Source organism: Spermophilus citellus, assembly GCF_964194105.1.
Source record: "Spermophilus citellus genome assembly, chromosome: 15".
Classification (NCBI taxonomy): Eukaryota; Metazoa; Chordata; class Mammalia; order Rodentia; family Sciuridae; genus Spermophilus; species Spermophilus citellus.
The window spans coordinates 89,546,893-89,565,438 of NC_138195.1; the positions used below are offsets into that span (position 1 = coordinate 89,546,893).

General features: G+C 55.4%; 2 protein-coding genes across 2 annotated transcripts; both read left to right on the forward strand.

Annotated features, from left to right (window-relative positions):
* Window positions 1-4,087: 4,087 nt before the first annotated feature.
* On the forward strand, window positions 4,088-5,791 carry HMX3 (H6 family homeobox 3; the record flags this gene model as incomplete). Its single annotated transcript, XM_081268110.1, has 2 exons — window positions 4,088-4,487; window positions 5,115-5,791. The coding sequence occupies 2 exons, from the start codon at window positions 4,088-4,090 to the stop codon at window positions 5,789-5,791; spliced, it is 1,077 nt and encodes a 358-aa protein (XP_081124236.1).
* Window positions 5,792-15,880: 10,089 nt separating this feature from the next.
* On the forward strand, window positions 15,881-17,590 carry HMX2 (H6 family homeobox 2; the record flags this gene model as incomplete). Its single annotated transcript, XM_081268124.1, has 2 exons — window positions 15,881-16,148; window positions 17,037-17,590. The coding sequence occupies 2 exons, from the start codon at window positions 15,881-15,883 to the stop codon at window positions 17,588-17,590; spliced, it is 822 nt and encodes a 273-aa protein (XP_081124250.1).
* Between the last annotated feature and the right edge of the window lie 956 nt (window positions 17,591-18,546).

The following is an 18,546-nucleotide window of genomic DNA, read 5'->3' on the forward strand; positions in this document are numbered from 1 at the left end:
CACCATGGCACACGCCTGTAATCCCAGAGGCTCAGGAGGCTGAGGCAGGAGGATGGAGAGTTCAAAGCCAGCCTCAGCAAAGACAAGGGACTAAGCAACTCAGTGAGACCTGTCTCTTAAAAAAAAAAAAAAAATAGGGCAGAGGATGTGGCTCAGTGGTCCAGTGGTGGAGTCCCCGGTCCCCCCCTCCACCATGGAAAAAAAAGCCTAAATAGTCTCCACTCCTCTTTATGGGTAAGGTAGGCTGTCTCAGGAAGCCTGTTCTGATCCAAAAGGAAAGCAACCTCTCTTAGGGAAGTGATATAAATATGCACGGCTTACTGACTTCTCTGTGTGCCTACGCTTATGTGTGGTTTGTGAATAGTGTGTGTGTGGTGTGGGGGGGGCTATTTTAAGTCTTCCTTTGCCAAGCCTCATGCTTCGTGTAAAAGTGTGTATTGATCACTAGTGTTCTCTAGATCTCCTCTGCCCTCCTGGCCCCACCTCCCAAGGGGTAGTGGCGTGGAGACTGGGCTCTGCCCGCAGCCCTCTTGCCTTGGATCAGCCAGTGAAACACCCTCCTGGTCCTATCCTTGGGGCTCCTTTAGGTTTTGTAAAACATGTCATCAAAAGACTTTAGGTGTTCCTTAAACTTTTCAAAAACTCCTTTTGGGTATTGTCAAGCTATCTGAAGGCCCAAATAAAGTGGGCCTATCCACTGTAATGGGAACTTTGAATTCATCCATGCATCCATCATCCCCCCACCGCACTCAGGCATGCAGGCATTCGCATAGTGGTTACTGAGCATCCACTGGTCGGCGGATAGCACGCCAAATCCTAAAAAGACGAATAAGGCAGTCCACTCCCTTTCCTCTGTGCCTCCTGGAACACAGAGCGGGCCCTAAAAAAGGAAAAGCGAGAGGAGGGCGGGAGGCTGAGGAGACCACTTCCTGTGATGGCCAGGTAAGGATCGGCAGAGACCTGCAGGCTATTTCACCCTTTGCTTCTCCTGGAATCCAGACAAAAATGCTTTTGTTCACTAACCGTGGCAGGGAAGGGTAAGGCCCAGAGGCTTTTAAGGCTTTTAAATGTTGTGCGCTAGGACTGGTTTCTCCAGACGAGCCTGCAGGCTTGGTTTAGAGAATGCCCCATAGAGGGCGCTGTTTGCCAGACTTTGAATGGAGTCGTGGGCGCAGGTAACAAGCAACAACCCTCGCCAGAGGGCAAGTGAACCGCTCTATCGACGCTTGGGGATTTCTTGAAGCCAAAGGATAGATCTTACTCTTTATCCTGCTGTTCAGTTTCAGCCTCCCTAACTCAGAAAACAGGCTGGGGATGCTGACACCCAAACAACCCCCTCCCTAGTGAAAGCGAGGGAGCGCACACAAGCACCAGTGCCCCTGCGCGCCCCTGCGCGCCCCTTGAGAGGGGAAGCACAGTCGGGAACGACGAAAGAGGGGTGAGAACCCGTAAGCCGCATGGCAAGGGTCAAGGACAGCTGCATTGAAATCTTCTCACGCCAAGGCAAGCCCCATTTCCATTGGGGTCTAGTGTTGGAGTTGTGATCAACCAAGAACCCGCCCTAGACAAAAACCCTCCGTCTTTTCTCCTTTTTCTGAGATTTCCCCACCCCCACCCCTGTGCTGGGGATTGAACCCAGGCACTTTCACATTCTAGGCAAGGGCCACACCCGCGACCCTTCTGCGAAGTGATAAGCTTTTCCACTTCTCTCAGTTGAAAGGCGGCTTTCATGCGTCAAAACTTTAAGTTTGCACGCATCTGACTATCTGACTGTGACCGGAGAGCTCCCACAACGCGAGTGCGCACCCGTAGGAGCTTCTCCTCCGCCTCACACACCTGGCCTGCTAGGTGCAGGCAATGCACACGCAACCTGCATAGACCTACGTGCCTAGAGCGATTTCTGCAGTTAGGAAAAGTGACTGTTGGTGTTGACTACTGGTTAGGTAATCTAGGCCCGGTCTCCTCTCTAGATGCTTGTCTCCTCCTATAAAATCAGAGCATGAGACCCACCCTGCTTGAGTCTCAAAAATGTGACTGGTTCCAACTCGGATTTTTGGATGCTGTAGCGTTTTGCATTCCACTAAAGCCCTTCACACACTAAAGTAATAATAATTTTATGTGGGAGAGCCAAAGAAAAAGTAAGGTCTATTTCTGTAGGTAAAGGTTTGCTGAAACACTAAATGCACTTATGGAGATTTTACTGGGGAGGATCTGACACCCTGTGACAGAAAAATAAAACGTACCCAATTCTCACTCGGTGACCCCAAATGGTCGTGTCCGTCGATGCAGGGCCTAACGAAAAAGAAGGCATTGGGGAAGTACAGGGGCCACAAAAAGATTTTGGCTTTACAGGCGTGCCAAAGGCAAAGGGTGGGTGAAGATACTTTACTACCTTTCTTTGACTAGGGACTTGTCATTCTGGAAGGGACCCCACAAACAATTCTAATTTATATGATTGGTTAAATCTAGAGTCTAAAAATGCCTGCTTCTTGGGCTCCTCGTGCGACCCGGGGAGCTGTTTTTGAAGCCGAAGGAGCAGAGAGACTTTCCACCCAGCTGTTCCTCAGAGGCCCGACGAGGTTCTCCAGGGACTTGAAGACCCTTGGGACAAGCTGCTGGTGTGGATGCCACCGCTAAAACCGAGGCAAATACTCCGCTACGCCTTCCTTCGATCACAAAGCTACTTTTAAAGCACTGGGCAGCTTCAAACGCCAGCGGGAAAAACTTCCTGGAAGAAAGTGACTTCGGGACTGTAGGCTCGAAGTTGATCCTTCAGCCTGGAGCGCAGACATCCGGAAAAGAGAAGTGCTCTTTGGAGTGCAGCGGCGGGTGCCAGAATGCTGCTACCCCAACACCCCCAAAGAGTGACGCGCGGGCGTCGGCCAGTCCTGCGCGCACACGCGGGTGCGCAGAGACGCACACCCACTTCACTTCCCAAGGGAAAGCTCACTCTTCGGTAGTCCAGAGCCAAAGGCCAAAGCTACGCGGATTCCTGAGCGCGCGGTTGCAGTGCAAGGACTCACTCCCCAACTCCCTTCCTAACGACTAGCCGGTGGATGGTGAACCCAAATCTCCCTCTTCGTGGCCGCTCTCTTCTTAGCAGGCTTTGGGGGAAATGCTGAAGCCACCGGACCCTAACCGGTAGGAAAGTACTGAGTTCGTTGGGGTCCGAGGTCGTGTCCTGCCTCCTGTGTCGGAGCTGGGAGTTCTTCAGCCGCGCGGGGGCAGCGAGCCCCTGCCAAGCCCCTGGGGGCGGGGAAGCGGCAGCTGCCAGCGTTTATAACCCCGAAGTGACCCGCGAGGGCCTGGCCCGCCCCTCCCCCTCCCGCAGGCCCGGAGGCGAGAAGCGGGTCCGGAGCTGCAGGGGGGAGAGGGAGGCTCCGGCTCCTGACTAGCCCCTGTCAGTGCGCTCTGGCCGGCCGGGGGCGCCGCGGGCTCTGGGTCCCTCGCTCCTCCTGCGCTCCTGGGAGCGCTCCTAGTGCCTCTTTAGCGGGAGCCAATATCCTTTTGTGCTAATAGGTTTGTCCTCATTTGCTGCCTAATTGGACTATATAAAGCCAATAACAGGCGGGCTCTTATAGCCCGAAGCCAAAGCGCCAAAATCCGAGGGAAGGCGAGGAGGGGGCGGTGGCGGAGGCGGCTGCGGGGCCGGGGTTCGGCTGCGCCTTCGTCTGCCTAATCCCATTTGCCATTGTACGCGCCCAATCGCCGTATACTCCCCGCATTTAACTTGGATGACATTTTGATTTCATCATTAGCATCCGGCGCCGGATTGACGCAGCCCCAAGCCGGGGACTGTTCTTGCTGCCTCCTCCCCGGGAGCTGCAGCCGCCGCTGAGCCGCCTCGCTCCCTCGGTGCCGCGGCAGGGCAGCTCCCCGCCCCTCAGGACCCCTCCCCCATGCGAGCCCGCCCCGGCCCGGTCCTCACCCCGCCCTCCCGTGGCTCGATTTGCGCCCGGGGCGGCCCCCGACTTTGCGCCCCGTAGTTGAGTTCCGTTTATGGTCTGATTTCCGGCCGCTTGCCTGTTCGCTCGGCCGCCCGCCCGTCCCGCTCCCTCCCTCCCGAGGACCCGGAGGAGAGGGGACCATGCCGGAGCCCGGGCCGGATGCCTCCGGCACTGCCAGCGCGCAGCCCCCGCCTCCGCCGCCCCCGCCTCCTGCGCCCAAGGAGTCCCCGTTCTCCATCAAAAACCTGCTCAACGGAGACCACCACCGGCCACCCCCTAAGCCGCAGCCGCCCCCACGGACGCTCTTCGCACCGGCCTCGGCCGCCGCCGCCGCTGCCGCCGCCGCAGCCGCCGCAGCCAAGGGGGCCCTGGAGGGTGCCGCGGGCTTCGCGCTCTCGCAGGTGGGCGACCTGGCTTTCCCCCGCTTTGAGATCCCAGCGCAGAGGTTTGCCCTGCCTGCGCACTACCTGGAGCGCTCCCCGGCCTGGTGGTACCCCTACACCCTGACCCCCGCCGGCGGCCACCTCCCGCGACCTGAAGGTACCGACCTCTTTGAATTTTCGTTCTTCTTCCTCCCTCCCCGCGCCTGTCCCATCCCCGCTTGGAGCTGCTTATCACCGCAGTTCTGGGATCCCCCAACCCGCAAACCCGGTGTTTGGCTAACTTCCTCCCGCCCCTGGCCTGCATCTCCAGCCAGAGCGCTTGGTTGCGCTGTCCGGGAATTCAATCCCACTTGGTGAGAAAAGAGGTGGAGTTGGAGCCGGGGGCGCGGCGCTTCCCTGGAAAAGTGGCCTCCGGCTTGACTGGAGTGGCTTCAGATGGCCAGGGCTGGAAATACCGCCTGGAAAGAGGGGTTGTCTCGGGAGGACACAGGCGGATGGTGAATCTTTCCGCGGGCCCCTGGCAAGGGAGCCCCGGGAATGCAAAGGAGCGGCCCGGCTGCTACTATCTGCTCTCCTATCTTCGGGAGGAGGGGGATCCCAGGACACGGCTTCCCTACTCCAGCCCAAACGGGAAGGAGAAGGCCCACGGGGACGGTTAGGCCTCAAGGAAGGCCCGGAACCTGGAGGCCGGTGCGGGTTGATCCTGCTGGCCCCTGGAGCCGGGCCTAGCTCATGGCTGTGTCCGTGTGCGTGTGTGTGTGCGTTCGTCTGTCTGTCTCCCCAGCTTCGGAAAAGGCTCTCCTGCGAGACTCCTCCCCAGCCTCTGGCACGGACCGCGACTCCCCCGAGCCTCTGCTCAAGGCTGACCCCGACCACAAGGAGCTGGACTCCAAGAGCCCGGACGAGATCATTCTGGAGGAGAGCGACTCCGAGGAAGGCAAGAAGGAGGGCGAGGCGGCTCCGGGCGCGGCCGGGGCTAACGTGGGGGCGGCGGCGGCGGCGACGCCGGGCGCTGAGGACTGGAAGAAGGGCGCCGAGAGTCCCGAGAAGAAACCCGCGTGTCGCAAGAAGAAGACGCGCACCGTCTTCTCGCGCAGCCAGGTCTTCCAGCTCGAGTCCACCTTCGACATGAAGCGCTACCTGAGCAGCTCCGAGCGCGCCGGCCTGGCCGCGTCGCTGCACCTCACTGAGACGCAGGTCAAGATCTGGTTCCAGAATCGCCGCAACAAGTGGAAGCGGCAGCTGGCCGCGGAGCTGGAGGCCGCCAATTTGAGCCACGCGGCAGCGCAGCGCATAGTGCGCGTGCCAATTCTCTACCACGAGAACTCGGCGGCCGAGGGCGCAGCGGCTGCGGCCGCAGGGGCCCCCGTGCCGGTCAGCCAGCCGCTGCTCACCTTCCCGCACCCGGTCTACTACTCGCACCCGGTGGTTTCATCCGTGCCACTGCTACGGCCGGTCTGAGGCCCGAGAGGGGAGGGGAAGGGAGTGCCCGGCCACCTTCCCAGACCCCAGAGGAGACTGGGCCGGGCCGAGGGCGGCGAGACGTCTGGCGGCCTTGGGAACGGGGCTTCGGCGCGCTGCCTGGCCTCCCCTCCCCCAATCGGTAGAGTTTTGTAAGTATTTGCAATGTATTTTCGTGCAATTCATCCCTAATGGATTCGAGGCGCTTCTCCTCCTCCTTTTGGTTGTGGTTACTAATTAGGAAAAAGACAAAATTCCCAGGTCAAACATTCCCACTAAAAGCTTTTGTAGCGGGTGCAGCCCTTCCCCTAACTTTGCATTGAGCAGTGACTTTTGGGTTTTATTTTTATAGAAGGAAAATAAGCCCCAAACCCTAATCCCTCTAGTTCATTTTCTTTTGAGCGATTTTCAGAGTCCAGAAAGAGAAAGAATTCATGGTTCTGGAGTTCTAGGTGTGGTTCTTCCTCCAGTCAGTCACTTCTTGCGTTTTCAGAGTCTGAGCAGCCTCTCGCGGGAACCCCTACTCCTAGCTTTTCTCGCCTTGAGAGGTCTGTGGCAATGAATATCTTCATCTATCTCCCTTTGTGACCAAGAATTCTCTACTGGAGTGTTTAAGGAGAAAAAATACAAAACAGCCAAAAATCAGAACTCTGAAAATTGAAATAGCTCCACATCTGGCGTGGTTTGAATAGTCTTATTTATTAGTAGCGTTTATTTGGGGGAATTTCACTTGTCAGTAAATTATTGATATTACTATTATTATTTTATTCCCTATTTTGAGAGAATGGTTTTGATGTTTTTTAAAACTTATCTTTTATCCTCTCCTCCTACCTTTTTGTTCTGCAGTAACTATTGTACTTTGACCTGTGCAATACTATACAAAATTTCCTGAGAGCCCTGCTCCTTCCTCTAAGAGGGAAGCAGATCTTTTTGCAGTATAATTGCAGTCATTCGTCTAGAAAGAGAAAATTAAGCAGAGGGGAAGAGGAAAGGAAGAAAACAAGGATAGGTAGCAATGTTCAAAGGAGTAAGTTAGGCATACTGGAGCGCTTTAAGTGAAGGACAATCAATTTAGGAGAATTTTAACTTATTTGATAAATGTACAGATTTCGTGTAAAATTCACCCTCAAAATCCGCAGGGCTCCTTGCTCTGCCATCCAATCTTGTTTTCTTTCTGTCGGCTACACCTGTTGTTCTGCAGTAGTTTGTTTCCCTTCATCCCCCTCTTTTCCTGGGTTCAGACCCTTTTTAAGAAAATGAAAAAACCCACAAAATATTGTTACACTTAATGTTGTCGTGAAACTGAATTAATTAAAAAGAAAAGAACGAAGTTTTCATGTTGCCAGAGTGTGTAACTTTGGATGATTTTTCCCAGAGCAGGTGTCTCTTTTCTGTCTCCCTCTGGCTGCCTCTGAACTAAGTCGGACCTGGAGGCACACCCCTATAATCCAGCAGGCGGCGGAGACAGAGGCGGCTTTGTTCGCGACCAGGGGCGCTCTCTCCCCAGTATCTTCCGCGGCTTGAAGTGCCTTGGGAGTAGGGAAGAATGGGGCGCGAAAGGGAAAAGACCTAGGTTTATCTAGCTTGCGAAATTGAGCAAAGCGACAGCTTCGAGCTTAAAAACGGTATTTTTAAACGCAGAGCTACAGCCTAGCGTTTTGTTCCCAAACCACTGTTCCTTCAAGAGTCGCGACTTTCTGGGCAGAGGGTCCTTGGGATGTCTGGCTAGGAGTGTAGTGGCTCTGGTTGTTTCAGGGGTGTTGGGGGGGGGGTGAGAGGGTGAATTGAGAATTTAGCTTCGGGCCGGAGGCCAATTGCCAAAACCACCTGGGAGACCCGGGCCTCGGCAAGCCCTCTGGGGAAGCCCACCAACTCTTGGCATGGCAGCTCCCACTTCTAGAGGAGGGAGCTTCAGCAAGGCTTGGGAGAACTGCCGCCGCTGTGGCTGCTTGGAATTGGGCGCTGTCCTCATAGGCCAAGTGCCAGGGACCCGAAGCCACCTAGCTATGATAGCCGCAATGGAGAGAACCGTGTCCCCTCCCGGGCAATCTTTCTCTGTCCACCGGCGCCCAAAGCATCGAGGACAGCCTTTCTGTGTCCCCTGTCCTGGCCGGCGCCAAGCTAGCCGCTCCCGCGGGCTGCTGGGCGCCGGCCCACCACCCGTCGCTGGTGGGCAGCTGGAGAGGGAAGGCGCTGCTGCCGCTTGGAAGATCTGGTCGGCCCAGGGGAAGCCAGGTGCATGGGAGGTCCTCGCCAACCAGCGTGGTTGCCTGCCTTCAAGCTGAGGGTGTCCCTGCATACTCCTGGCAGCGCGCGTTTGAAACTGGGGAGCCGAAAGGGGGAGATGAGGAACCCGAAGCTAAGAAGATTTCTGAGAGCACGCGGCAGGACACCACCGCTGGGGAGCGCCTGCCTGAGCTGCCTCCTTCCAGGGCGTTCCAAGCTCCTCAAACTCAATCGTCACAATTGAGTCTACTGTGGCTGAAACGTGGAGTATCGTTTTCCGTTGATGGAAAACTGCTCCCAAATAAAACGGCATGCGTATTTATGGCAAAATTTTAGCCCGGACCCCAGTGAAGATAGATTTCCCTTTATTTCCCTCTGGTTTGGAATAAAAACGAGGGCATGTGTCGTAAATGAAAAATAAACAGAAATTCGGGGTCAAAATATGTCGTTCCTTGTGTTACCTGCAAACATACTGATGGCTTTTACTGTTGGCAATACTAACTGCCGGACAGGCCAGTAACAGCTCATTAAAAATGATGTTGCAATAGCAAACACGTCCTTTGACTTTACAGCCAGAACACGATGTTATCAAACGCCAAGAAAATACTTCTTTATTTGTTTGGATTCTAGAAAACGGTTCTTGACTGACCCGGTCTTTACAAAGTCAAGAAATAACTGGTTCTCCACAAGCACAGTTTATCCTTTGTCCTGCTCCCAGAAGCCTCCCTTTCCCTTCTGTTGGGGAGCTCTGCTGCCCTAGCCAGAGCTTTCCTCCCTAGAAATATGGTGCCTCCCTGGGGGAGGAAAGTGATGCCTCTGTGGCCTGGGTACTGGCAGCTGTGTGAGCCTAGAAGTGGACCCAGGTAGGAAACCTCCTTCTCTGGGTGGCCTGGCTGCAGTTCAAGTATTTCTCCCAGTGCATGACACATTGAGCCAGGGTGCAGGGATGTGGAACACAGAAGTCACTCTGAGTAAGAAGCATCCTAACCTCAACTGCAGGTTGTTCTGAGGCTTTCCTATTAGGAGAAGCCAAGAAACCGCTTGATGGGACTGTCACATCTGAGGAGCTGACTGGTGTCATCTTATTCCCCTACCCAGAGAGCCTCCCAGCCCAAACTTCTGCAAAGGAACTACTAAAAGGGGTTGGGGTTGGGGCAGAGTGACAGTGCCTTCTGAGATTCCTCCTGCGCATTCCATAGGGGAAGTCAGGGCAGTGCATGTCTAGGACACTGAACAGACACCCCGACTTTACCCTTTGACTTCTCCTTCAGATTTTGGAACCCAGTCTGCCTACCCTAATTTCTGATTCTTCCTGATCTGCACCTCAACTAATCTTCAAGCCTCTGCAATCTTCATTTTGCCTCTAAATCCTTTCTATATGGCCCAAAGAGATACCCATGTAAATAACACAGGATGCTCTCACACTTGACATAAATGCTACACACACACACACACACACAACTTTATACTTCCTAACAGACAACATATCTGTAGGCTTCTAGCACACACACCATGTTAGTTTAGCATCTTCTCTGTGACCAAGGCACATAGTTGGACACTCTGTTTGAGGTGACCCTGACAGCTGGTTTTCTCCAATGGCATCAGGCTGAGGCAAACTGGGAAGAATCCTGGGAAAGGATGGGCGGGGGGGGGGGGCTAGTGGCTCCTAAAAACCCCTGGGAATATTTGTGCAGCCTCCTCATAAGCCAAGCCATCTGGTCAACTAGTGGAGCTGGCAACTACCCACCATGGATTTTCTGCTACTATGGTCCAGGACCTCACTCAGAACCGAGGTCCCCACGATGCTGGGCTCCTCGGTTCTCTGTGGCTTTGAGCAGCGTCTCTAGGCCCTGGGAGACCCGCAGAGCCAGCGCCTGAACTGTTTCTGTTGGCAACACAGATGTATTTCTTTTATTTGGTAGTAAATAGTGCGGGTGTGTGTACATCAAACAACGGCAAGACAGATATAAACTGCCCCCCTGCCACCGGCACTCATTCTGAGCAGGACGCCCCTTCAGTTCCGGGCGGGTCAGAGCCACAGGCCACACCGGAGAACCCCAAAGCGCACTGGTCTCCTCGTCTGAGTCCGGAAGTGGAGCTGGGAGAAATAGGAGAAGGCAAAAAGGTCGGTGGGATTTGCTTTCCTTTCTAGGGCTCCACGCTGAACAAACGAGATGAGGGCGGAGGTCTCAACCGCGGGGTCCCCTAGGGCCGCTAAGCCCGCTACCTTCCAGCGCTTTGCTGAGGCCTAGCAATGTTGTTTTCCTGGGCCAGGTCCATTGGTCCAGCTTTCACCCCTTTCGCCATCTAGGCTGTCCAGGACAGCTTCCGTGCCCGCCCCCTCACCCCCACCCCAGCCGGGCGGAGCCGTCCTGCCTCTGCAGGTCGTCCACGATCAGTGACCCAGCTGGGGGCCTTTCTCCCTTAATAGTCCAAACTTAGACTCTACAGAGTATCTAGAAGACTCCCCTACGCCCCGCCCCACTGGTCCGCGTGAGACGGGGCCAAAGCTCAAGAACCACGACTCCCCGATAAATCCCTCCAGCGGCCAGGCAGGCTCAGTGCGCCAGGCAGGCACTGGCGAGTACACCTGACCCGGCAGGAGCTATCCTGGAGGCTCCTCCTCTCAGCTTCCCGCCCACTGGCCGGCCGCCTCTAGGGCTTGTGCGGGTCCTTCTGACTTTAGGGCATAAGCCATCCCCAACTCTTGGGTGTATGCTTCTGGAAAAGTGAACGCCTGTGTGTGTGCAGGTGCCTGCGGGTTTCCGTGTGCAGAGAGGATGGCGTTGACCTTTTGATCTGCAAACAAGGAGGGGGTGGTAGTGGAAGAGGGGAAAGATCTGTGAAAATAACTGTGCTGAGTATACGTTGGAGCACTGGCTGGTACCTCCGACAGGGATCCTAGGTTAAGATTGGGGATGCACTTTTCCCCCAGCTTGTTTCTCCTGCGGAAGTACTTTGAATGGGGGGATAAGGTGGGCAGCAGGGTTTGAGGCGGCAAAAAACCTTAATTCTCAGTGGCACTAACACACACTCCCTCCCTCGGCATCCCCCTCCCCGCTTGGGAATCCTCCCACACACTTCCAACTCCCAGACTCCACAGTGTATCTTAAGAGCGTCTGGGCATTTTCAGAGACCCCGGCAAGGGATAGCTGGAAGCCGCAGACTCCCTCCTTGGAGAGTTGCGGGGAGGTGCATACTGGTAGTACTCGCCCAGATCCTTTCCTTGGCTGCTGCTTCAGGCTGCTCCAGGAGTTGCCTCTCGCGGGGGAAATTGTCCAAAGTCTGGGTGGCAGGTATTCCAAAAAGATCCCTTCCGGTTTCGATGAATGGAGAGGAAAAGGAGATGGGGGAGAGGTGTAGAGCCAGAGCGAAGGAGAGAGTGAAGGAGAGAGCTGTGTTGCGCCCATCACCCAGGCAGGAGCCGAGAGGTGGAGTCACCTGGTGTGTCTCACCCCAGCGATAATGTCTTAAAGAAATATAAAGAATCTCCATCTCTGGTGAGCTCCTTTGCTGCCCTCGCCCCCCTTGGTGATGGAGTACACGCATCAGATTTTCATCAAAGTTCTATTAAGTGAAACATAGGTTGCAGGGCACCCTTTGATTGAAACAGTTTAAATTTTAATTGTGTTTTTAATTTGACATATAGTTGCAGAAAGGAATGACACTGCGTCGCCAAGGGGCGGTCGATTTTCTTAATTTCTCCCAGAGGAATTGATGAGTCTATCAGGCCACTAGATTGGAAACCCATTAAAGCTCTCTGGTTAGGCTGTTAATTGGAACTTGATGGATGTGGGAGGGGGGGTGTCAGGACTCAGCTATGCTGATCCAATCTTCATGACTTTCTGTTTTCCAATAAATTACACAATTCATTTTCCAGCCGCAGATTACATAAATTGTACACCTCTGGGGCTCTCTTTTTCAAATAGGGAGCCCTTTTCCCCAAAAGCCTATTGCGAGATGTCATTTGCACCAAAGAACGAACAGCAGAGGCCCTTGAATGAAAATCGAAACATAATCAACGTTTATACTTAGAAAATTTATTGAGATCATTTTCTCTGGTATTTCCTTATTTTAAAGTTTGGACGCGCCATATATCATAATCCACTCGCGTAAAGGCGGGGGGGGGGAGGCTGTGTTTAATATTTATCGAAGCTTGATTCCAAGATCAAACTTGTTTATGACTTCATCTGTCATTTCAGAGGGAGCCTTCTTCCACTATTACCGGGCTCAGCCAGCCTATTTCCCGACCGCCGCAGAGCAGAGAGGATCAATTTTTATTAGGCTCCTCGGCAAGTTTGCTCTGGGCCACTTTAATATTGAGCAGTGGCATAATCTCGGGACCTAAACTTTAAGCGTTCTTTCAGTCTTGGAAAGTTTATCATTCCTTGGAACCCAGTTATTCCTTATTCCTAGGAGGGTGTGTGTGTGTGGGGGGGGCGATCCCAGAGACTCGGAAGGCAATCCTCCAGGGGGTCGGCTCCTGAACCGTGCAGTAGGAAGGGGCGGAGCTACCCGAGACTAGGAGGGTGGGGCAGGGTGTGGGAGTGGTACTGAGCTGAAGGCTTGCAATACTTTGGGATAGAGAGACCCGGTGTCCATGGGTGGTGGTTGGTACCTCCGAGTTCCTGGGAGTGGGTTTTGCCGCTACGCTGGGCCCAGGAGAGGGCGTCTACGGGCCTCTGCGCTCTCGGTGATGAGATCTCCGAAAGGGGTGTCGTCACCCTTTGGACTCCTGCATTGTGACTTCTGTTGATGCTCCAGGAGCACTGGAATCGAGGAGAGCACAGGAGAGCTGCAGCCCATGGGGCGGCAGAGTGGAAAGTCTGCTCTGGCTCCACTGGCCCCGCTTTGGGCCCACCACCATTTTCCTGGCTGGGAGGTGGGGAGCGGGGACGGAACGTTTGTTGAATGAATGCGTGTGAGTAAGCATTTGTGCTCCAGGCTTAAAACGTGCCGGATGTGGGGGCGAAGGAAGTGCCCCTGTGAGGACCAGACCCTCAATGCAAACAGGAGACAGGGCTGGAGGAATACTACCCCAGATGGCTCCTGTTGACTCCCCCAAACCAACCCAGAGCGGGGAAATTGGGTCACAAGACCTCCTGGTTTTTCAGTTTGAGTCCTCCAGCCCGGCTACCCTAGTGGGCTTTCCATTTTCTTGCAGGTCTGGGAGCTGCTTATTTGAAGCCCACCTCAGAGGCCAGGACGCTGCCTCCCTTCCCAGAAAGATGTCAACTCCTTGGCTCTTGACCCCATGCATAAACCAGCCCTGCTGGTGTCCTCCGTCTTGCCTTTCTACCAGCTCAATGTCAATGCCCGCTCTTCTCTCCCAGGGGGCGTGGCATCTGAAGTGGAACAACTTTGAGCATGGAGCTTGCTTTCCCTGCTTGACCTATTCACTTTCTCTTCTGAGCCTCAGTTTCCTCCTCTGTACGATGTGTGTGTGTGGGGGGGGATGTGCATCACGTTTGCTCTGAGGATTAAAGTGAACAATGTCAGGCGCTCCCAGCATGTTCCTGGCACCAACTACTAGCTAGCGAAGAAACGTTCAAACCAACTCTACCTCCCCCAACCCTGAGCTTTGCTTCCCCAGCGGAGTAGCTGGCTCTGCTGCCAAGTGGACTGGCCAATTCCTTCCAGGGATTGTCTTGGCTCAGGGTGCGAGTGAGAGGCAGGAGATTAGAGAGTCGGACTTTTCTTTTCCTTCCATTTCCCCTCTACCCCACAAATGAGCGGGAGCGCGCCGGAGGGGCTGTGGGAAGACCCCGGAGCCTGCGCTGTGGTCGCGTATAGGAGGACTCACAAATTGTATTTCAGCATTGGGTCCTTCCGGGTTAATGAGCTGACACCATGATTAAAGCTGACCATTTGTAATGTGTCTCGACCCTGCCGCCGAGCCCTGAAGAGGTTAATGCGGTGACGGAGGCCGGCACCTGCCCCTCGCCAGCCTCCCGGGCCGCGGCGCACAGACCCTGGCCCCCTCCTCCCGCCTCCCCCTGTCCCGGCTGCGCTGCTGACTCCTAATCAATTAGCCCATTAACGAGCCCTTCGAGGAGTTAAGTAGGGAGTTCTGCCACTGGCAGGGCCGCAGTCGGTTACTCACCGCGGCTAATGATATTATAAGCGCTTTACTCAGCCCGGGAGCAGTGAGGGAGAGGAAGGAACTGCATCGTCATGGTGTGGCGTCTGGACATTCGTGGGGACTGATTCCACAGTATCCTCTCACTCCTGGCTGTTTTGGGGTGCACCTTAGAGACAGCTTCAACCTCTTGGCTGAGCAGTTGGAAGCTGCAGCCTGAGCGTAGGGTTAGCCTGGGCGCTTGGGCCTTGCCTTACCCCAATTTCGGTAAAAACTAGTGTAGAGGACTGTGGCCCCAAGCCTTTTTGCAGGTGCCCGAGTGATTATAGATCAGATAATAGCTGTTCTAGGAACTATGGAGCAAGAGCCATAACTCCAAAGGGGACTGTGAGAAGGAGGGAGGGAACAGGTTTATTTACCACCACGTGCCAGCTTTGGTGTTGGACATCTGAATCTCATCACATCCTCTGCGAAGTAGGCGATTACTTCCCTCGATTTTAGGAAACGGAGTCTCGGAAAGTTATAAGTATCTCGTCCAGCCTAGTTGAATGGACCCTGCAAAAGTCCAAAACTGTGTCATCATAACTACCTCCCTCCGTTCCTTTCCCAGGAAAAAGTGTTTCTATTTCTCTAGCAATTACAAGACCTCCAATAGACAACGAAAAAGAGATTCATCTCTGGCATGGGAAGGTGGGTGGGCCGCTGTTCAGTAAAGGTTTAGGAAGTAACTACTATGTGCTACTAGCGCTCCTACTGTCGGCTTTCTGGCGCTATTCCATCCATACCTGGGTGATCTTCAAAACAGAAGAAGGAAGAGATACTAATGAGTTCATTTCACCTGAGGTCAGAGACGCTTTGACTGAGACCAGACTTGTTCAAGCCAGCTCGCTGGATGTAATCGATGTTGCTGGGACTTGAACCGGCATCTCTTGACGCGCGATCTAGGGCTTCTCCATCTCCCGCCCCCAAAATCATCTAGCCCGGTTGGCCCGGGTAGGGATGGGATTTGCAGGCGAGGAAGGGCAGAAGTCTGATCCTGGGGCTCCCTGCTACGCCCAAGCGAACAGCGTCAATCAGACCCAAGCACTTAACCCTCTCCACCCCCAGGAGGGTCGCCAAGTGACAGCTCTGCCAGTCCCTCTGGGGTTGGAAGGAGTGGAGGACTGGGGAGTGTGGTGGCAGTCTCTCGGAGGCCCTCGGAGGCGCGAAGATCTGTTGCCTGCGGCAGTGGCAGGCCATTCCAGCTCGGAGCCCCGCGCTGTCCCTGTCCCTGAAGAGGCAGGGATCCCAAGTAGATACCAGGACCTAGGCTGGAATTTACGCGGCTTTCGGCCCTTAGACGCCCCAGGCTGGACAGATTCGATGCCGGCCGGGTTCTTGCCGTACTCCAGGGGCTCTCCCGCACTGAGTGCGGGGCCGGAGCTTTTTGAAAATTTCCGGGGCAGCTCTGCGGCGCTGCGATTGGCCGCGTTCCGGTAACCTCTATGCAAATGAGGCCGCAACGCCCCCGCGCAGCCGGAGACCCCGCTAACTGGTGGGCGAGGAAGGGGCATTTGCACTGGGTCTGGGTGGGCGTACCTAGAGCCGGGCGGGCAGGGATCTCCGCGCAGCCGTCCCGTACCCGCGTGTCCCCTGCGCGGAAGGGACACCCCACCAACCTCCCCGCCCCCTCTCCCTAGCGCCCCTCTCCGCCCCTCCCCCCTGCCTGCCTGTCTGCACCACCTTCCGCCCAGATCGTCTCTAAAGGGAGTTCTTGGTTTCCTCCGATTTCTTATGAACCCAGGATGGGCAGCAAGGAAGATGTGGGCAAAGGGTGTCCGGCTGCCGGTGGCGTCTCCAGCTTCACCATCCAGTCCATCCTGGGCGGGGGCCCCTCCGAAGCACCGCGGGAGCCCGCCGGCTGGCCAGCCAGGAAGCGCAGCCTGTCTGTGTCCTCGGAGGAGGAGGAGCCGGACGACGGCTGGAAGGCGCCCGCTTGCTTCTGCCCAGACCCGCACGGCCCCAAGGAGCCAGGCCCCAAGCACCACCCCCACATCCCTTTTCCTTGCCTGGGTAAGGATCGCACTCTGCAGTCTGGCAGCGAGTGAGCGCTAGGGGAGCGAGGCTGCGTGCCCCGTCGTGACTCCCCCTCGGGTCAGATCTTTGGCCGCTGGGGGTCTGGGGCCGAGGGGAGGGCACAGCAGCGCGGCGGTGGCTTCTCGGCCCGGGAAAGCTCGGGAGGAGAAGGATAGCACACCCACCGCGCGGCTTGGGCTTCTTGGGGAAGGTCGGGTTGGAGAGAGTGTGGACCACAGCGGTCTGGGCTGGTTGTACACAGGACTGTGTGCTCAATCCCGCTGCACACAGGATACTTTCTTTCCAGACAGGTGGTCTGCAAGTCGGGTCTATATGTTCTGTCTCTACTGCATTCTCTGCTCTGCTCCCCCCCCCCCCTTCTGTCTGTGTCTCCTTCTCCTCCTCGGAATGATTAGCACTCTAAGATGATTGACAATGGTGCGTTTCAGAAACGGTTCCTCTTTACATTTGAGGAAGGAGATCCCGAGTTGGTCCTTAGCGTGATTTCTAAACAAATGGCCTGTGAAATGAGGCTGACCTATTTAGCTGGAGGAAGTCTTCCAGCTCAGTTATAACAAGACAAACTCACCTTTATAATGGTAACGTTCCCCCTCCAGGCCTCCTCTCCCTGCTGCCACCTATCCTTTCATAAAGGTGGGAGCACAGAGACCCCAGACTCCCAGACTCCAATAGCTGGGTCCTTCTTCTGTAGCTTTTAAAGACGGAGGTGCTGGGTTTGGGGTGCTTGTTAGAAGGAGAAGAGGAGGGAGTTGGTAACATGGGACCAAGATTGCAGACTTCTGCCAACACTCCAGTCCCGGGAAGAGTTGTGGATCTCCAAAGCTCTTCAACTCCAAGGCCTTCCTGTCTGTTCTTATTTCTCAGGTACTCCTAAGGGCAGCGGAGGCGCAGGGCCGGCGAGCTCCGAGCGTTCGCCTTTTCTCTCTCCTTCGCATCCGGACTTTAAAGAAGAGAAAGAGAGGCTCTTGCCGGGGGGCTCTCCCTCCCCGGGACCGGAGCGGCCGCGGGACGGCGGCGCCGAGCGGCAGGCGGGCGCGGCCAAGAAGAAGACGCGCACCGTCTTCTCGCGCAGCCAGGTGTACCAGCTCGAGTCCACCTTCGATATGAAGCGCTACCTGAGCAGCTCGGAGCGTGCGTGTCTCGCCTCCAGCTTGCAGCTCACCGAAACCCAGGTCAAGACTTGGTTCCAGAACCGCCGCAACAAGTGGAAGCGGCAGCTCTCGGCCGAGCTGGAGGCGGCCAACATGGCGCACGCGTCCGCGCAGACTCTGGTGGGCATGCCGCTGGTGTTCCGGGACAGCTCGCTGCTGCGCGTGCCGGTGCCACGCTCTCTCGCCTTCCCCGCGCCGCTCTATTACCCCAGCAGCAACCTCTCGGCCTTACCGCTCTACAACCTCTACAACAAGCTCGACTACTGACCCACCTGTCCGCGCGCGCCCACTCTCCGGCTCGCCCGGGACCTCTTCGACTGCCCCGGAGCCCGGCGCGGGCTGCACCCTTCACAGACCTCCGGAGTAAAGCGACGTGATTCCAGAAATATTAAGAAATACACCATGTGTATTCAGTATCTCTTATTTATGGCCTCCGCCCTGCTTTTTGTTTTGTTTCGGGTATTTATCGGTATTCCTCAAACCAGATTGCCTGCTTTCTACCCAAATGAAACCAATACGCTTAGAAAACCACTTTGGAGAGGGATATTCTCGGGTGGTGATGGGAAAAGGAGTTTTGGCCAGATTGGCTTTGAATGGTAGAAAAAAATCAGAAAAATACCAACGAAACCAGGTATACTCCCCCCCCCCCCGCCCACGTATACACCTGTACATATGTACATGCACACACAGCTCGGCGAAGCCAGGCCCTCAGGGGCTGTGGACAATGATCTAATAATCTCTTTTCATTTCCTTCATCCCGAGGATGGGTAGGGGCGAAATGGGGAGAGTTCCGATCTGTAAATATTTTTAAAGCGGAGAAAAAAAATAAAACATTTTAAACATCGTTGCTAACTTTGGAGGGGTTAATTACCCAGCACGACAATGCGCGGAAGGTCTCCTTCATTTTCCGTGGTAGAGTTTACAGGCGTCTGCAAAGATCCGACTCGCACCACGTGGAGGGTGGGGTCGGGATCGGGGGTTAAAGGTCTGGGTATAGCCACTGCCCAGGCCGAACGTGGCTGGAACTGCACATTCCCTCCCACCCCCATCCAATTGCGCAGAATCCCAGTGCGGGCTGGGGCTCACTTCGGATGGAATCCAGCTCCAGAGCCCGCGGGGAGAAAGACAAAGGCCGGGAACCGGTCTTGCTGCTGAAGTAGTAGCCTTCCGGGATTGGGCCAGGCCAGGGCGCGAGGAGCATCCTGCACCGTGATCTTCTTGGA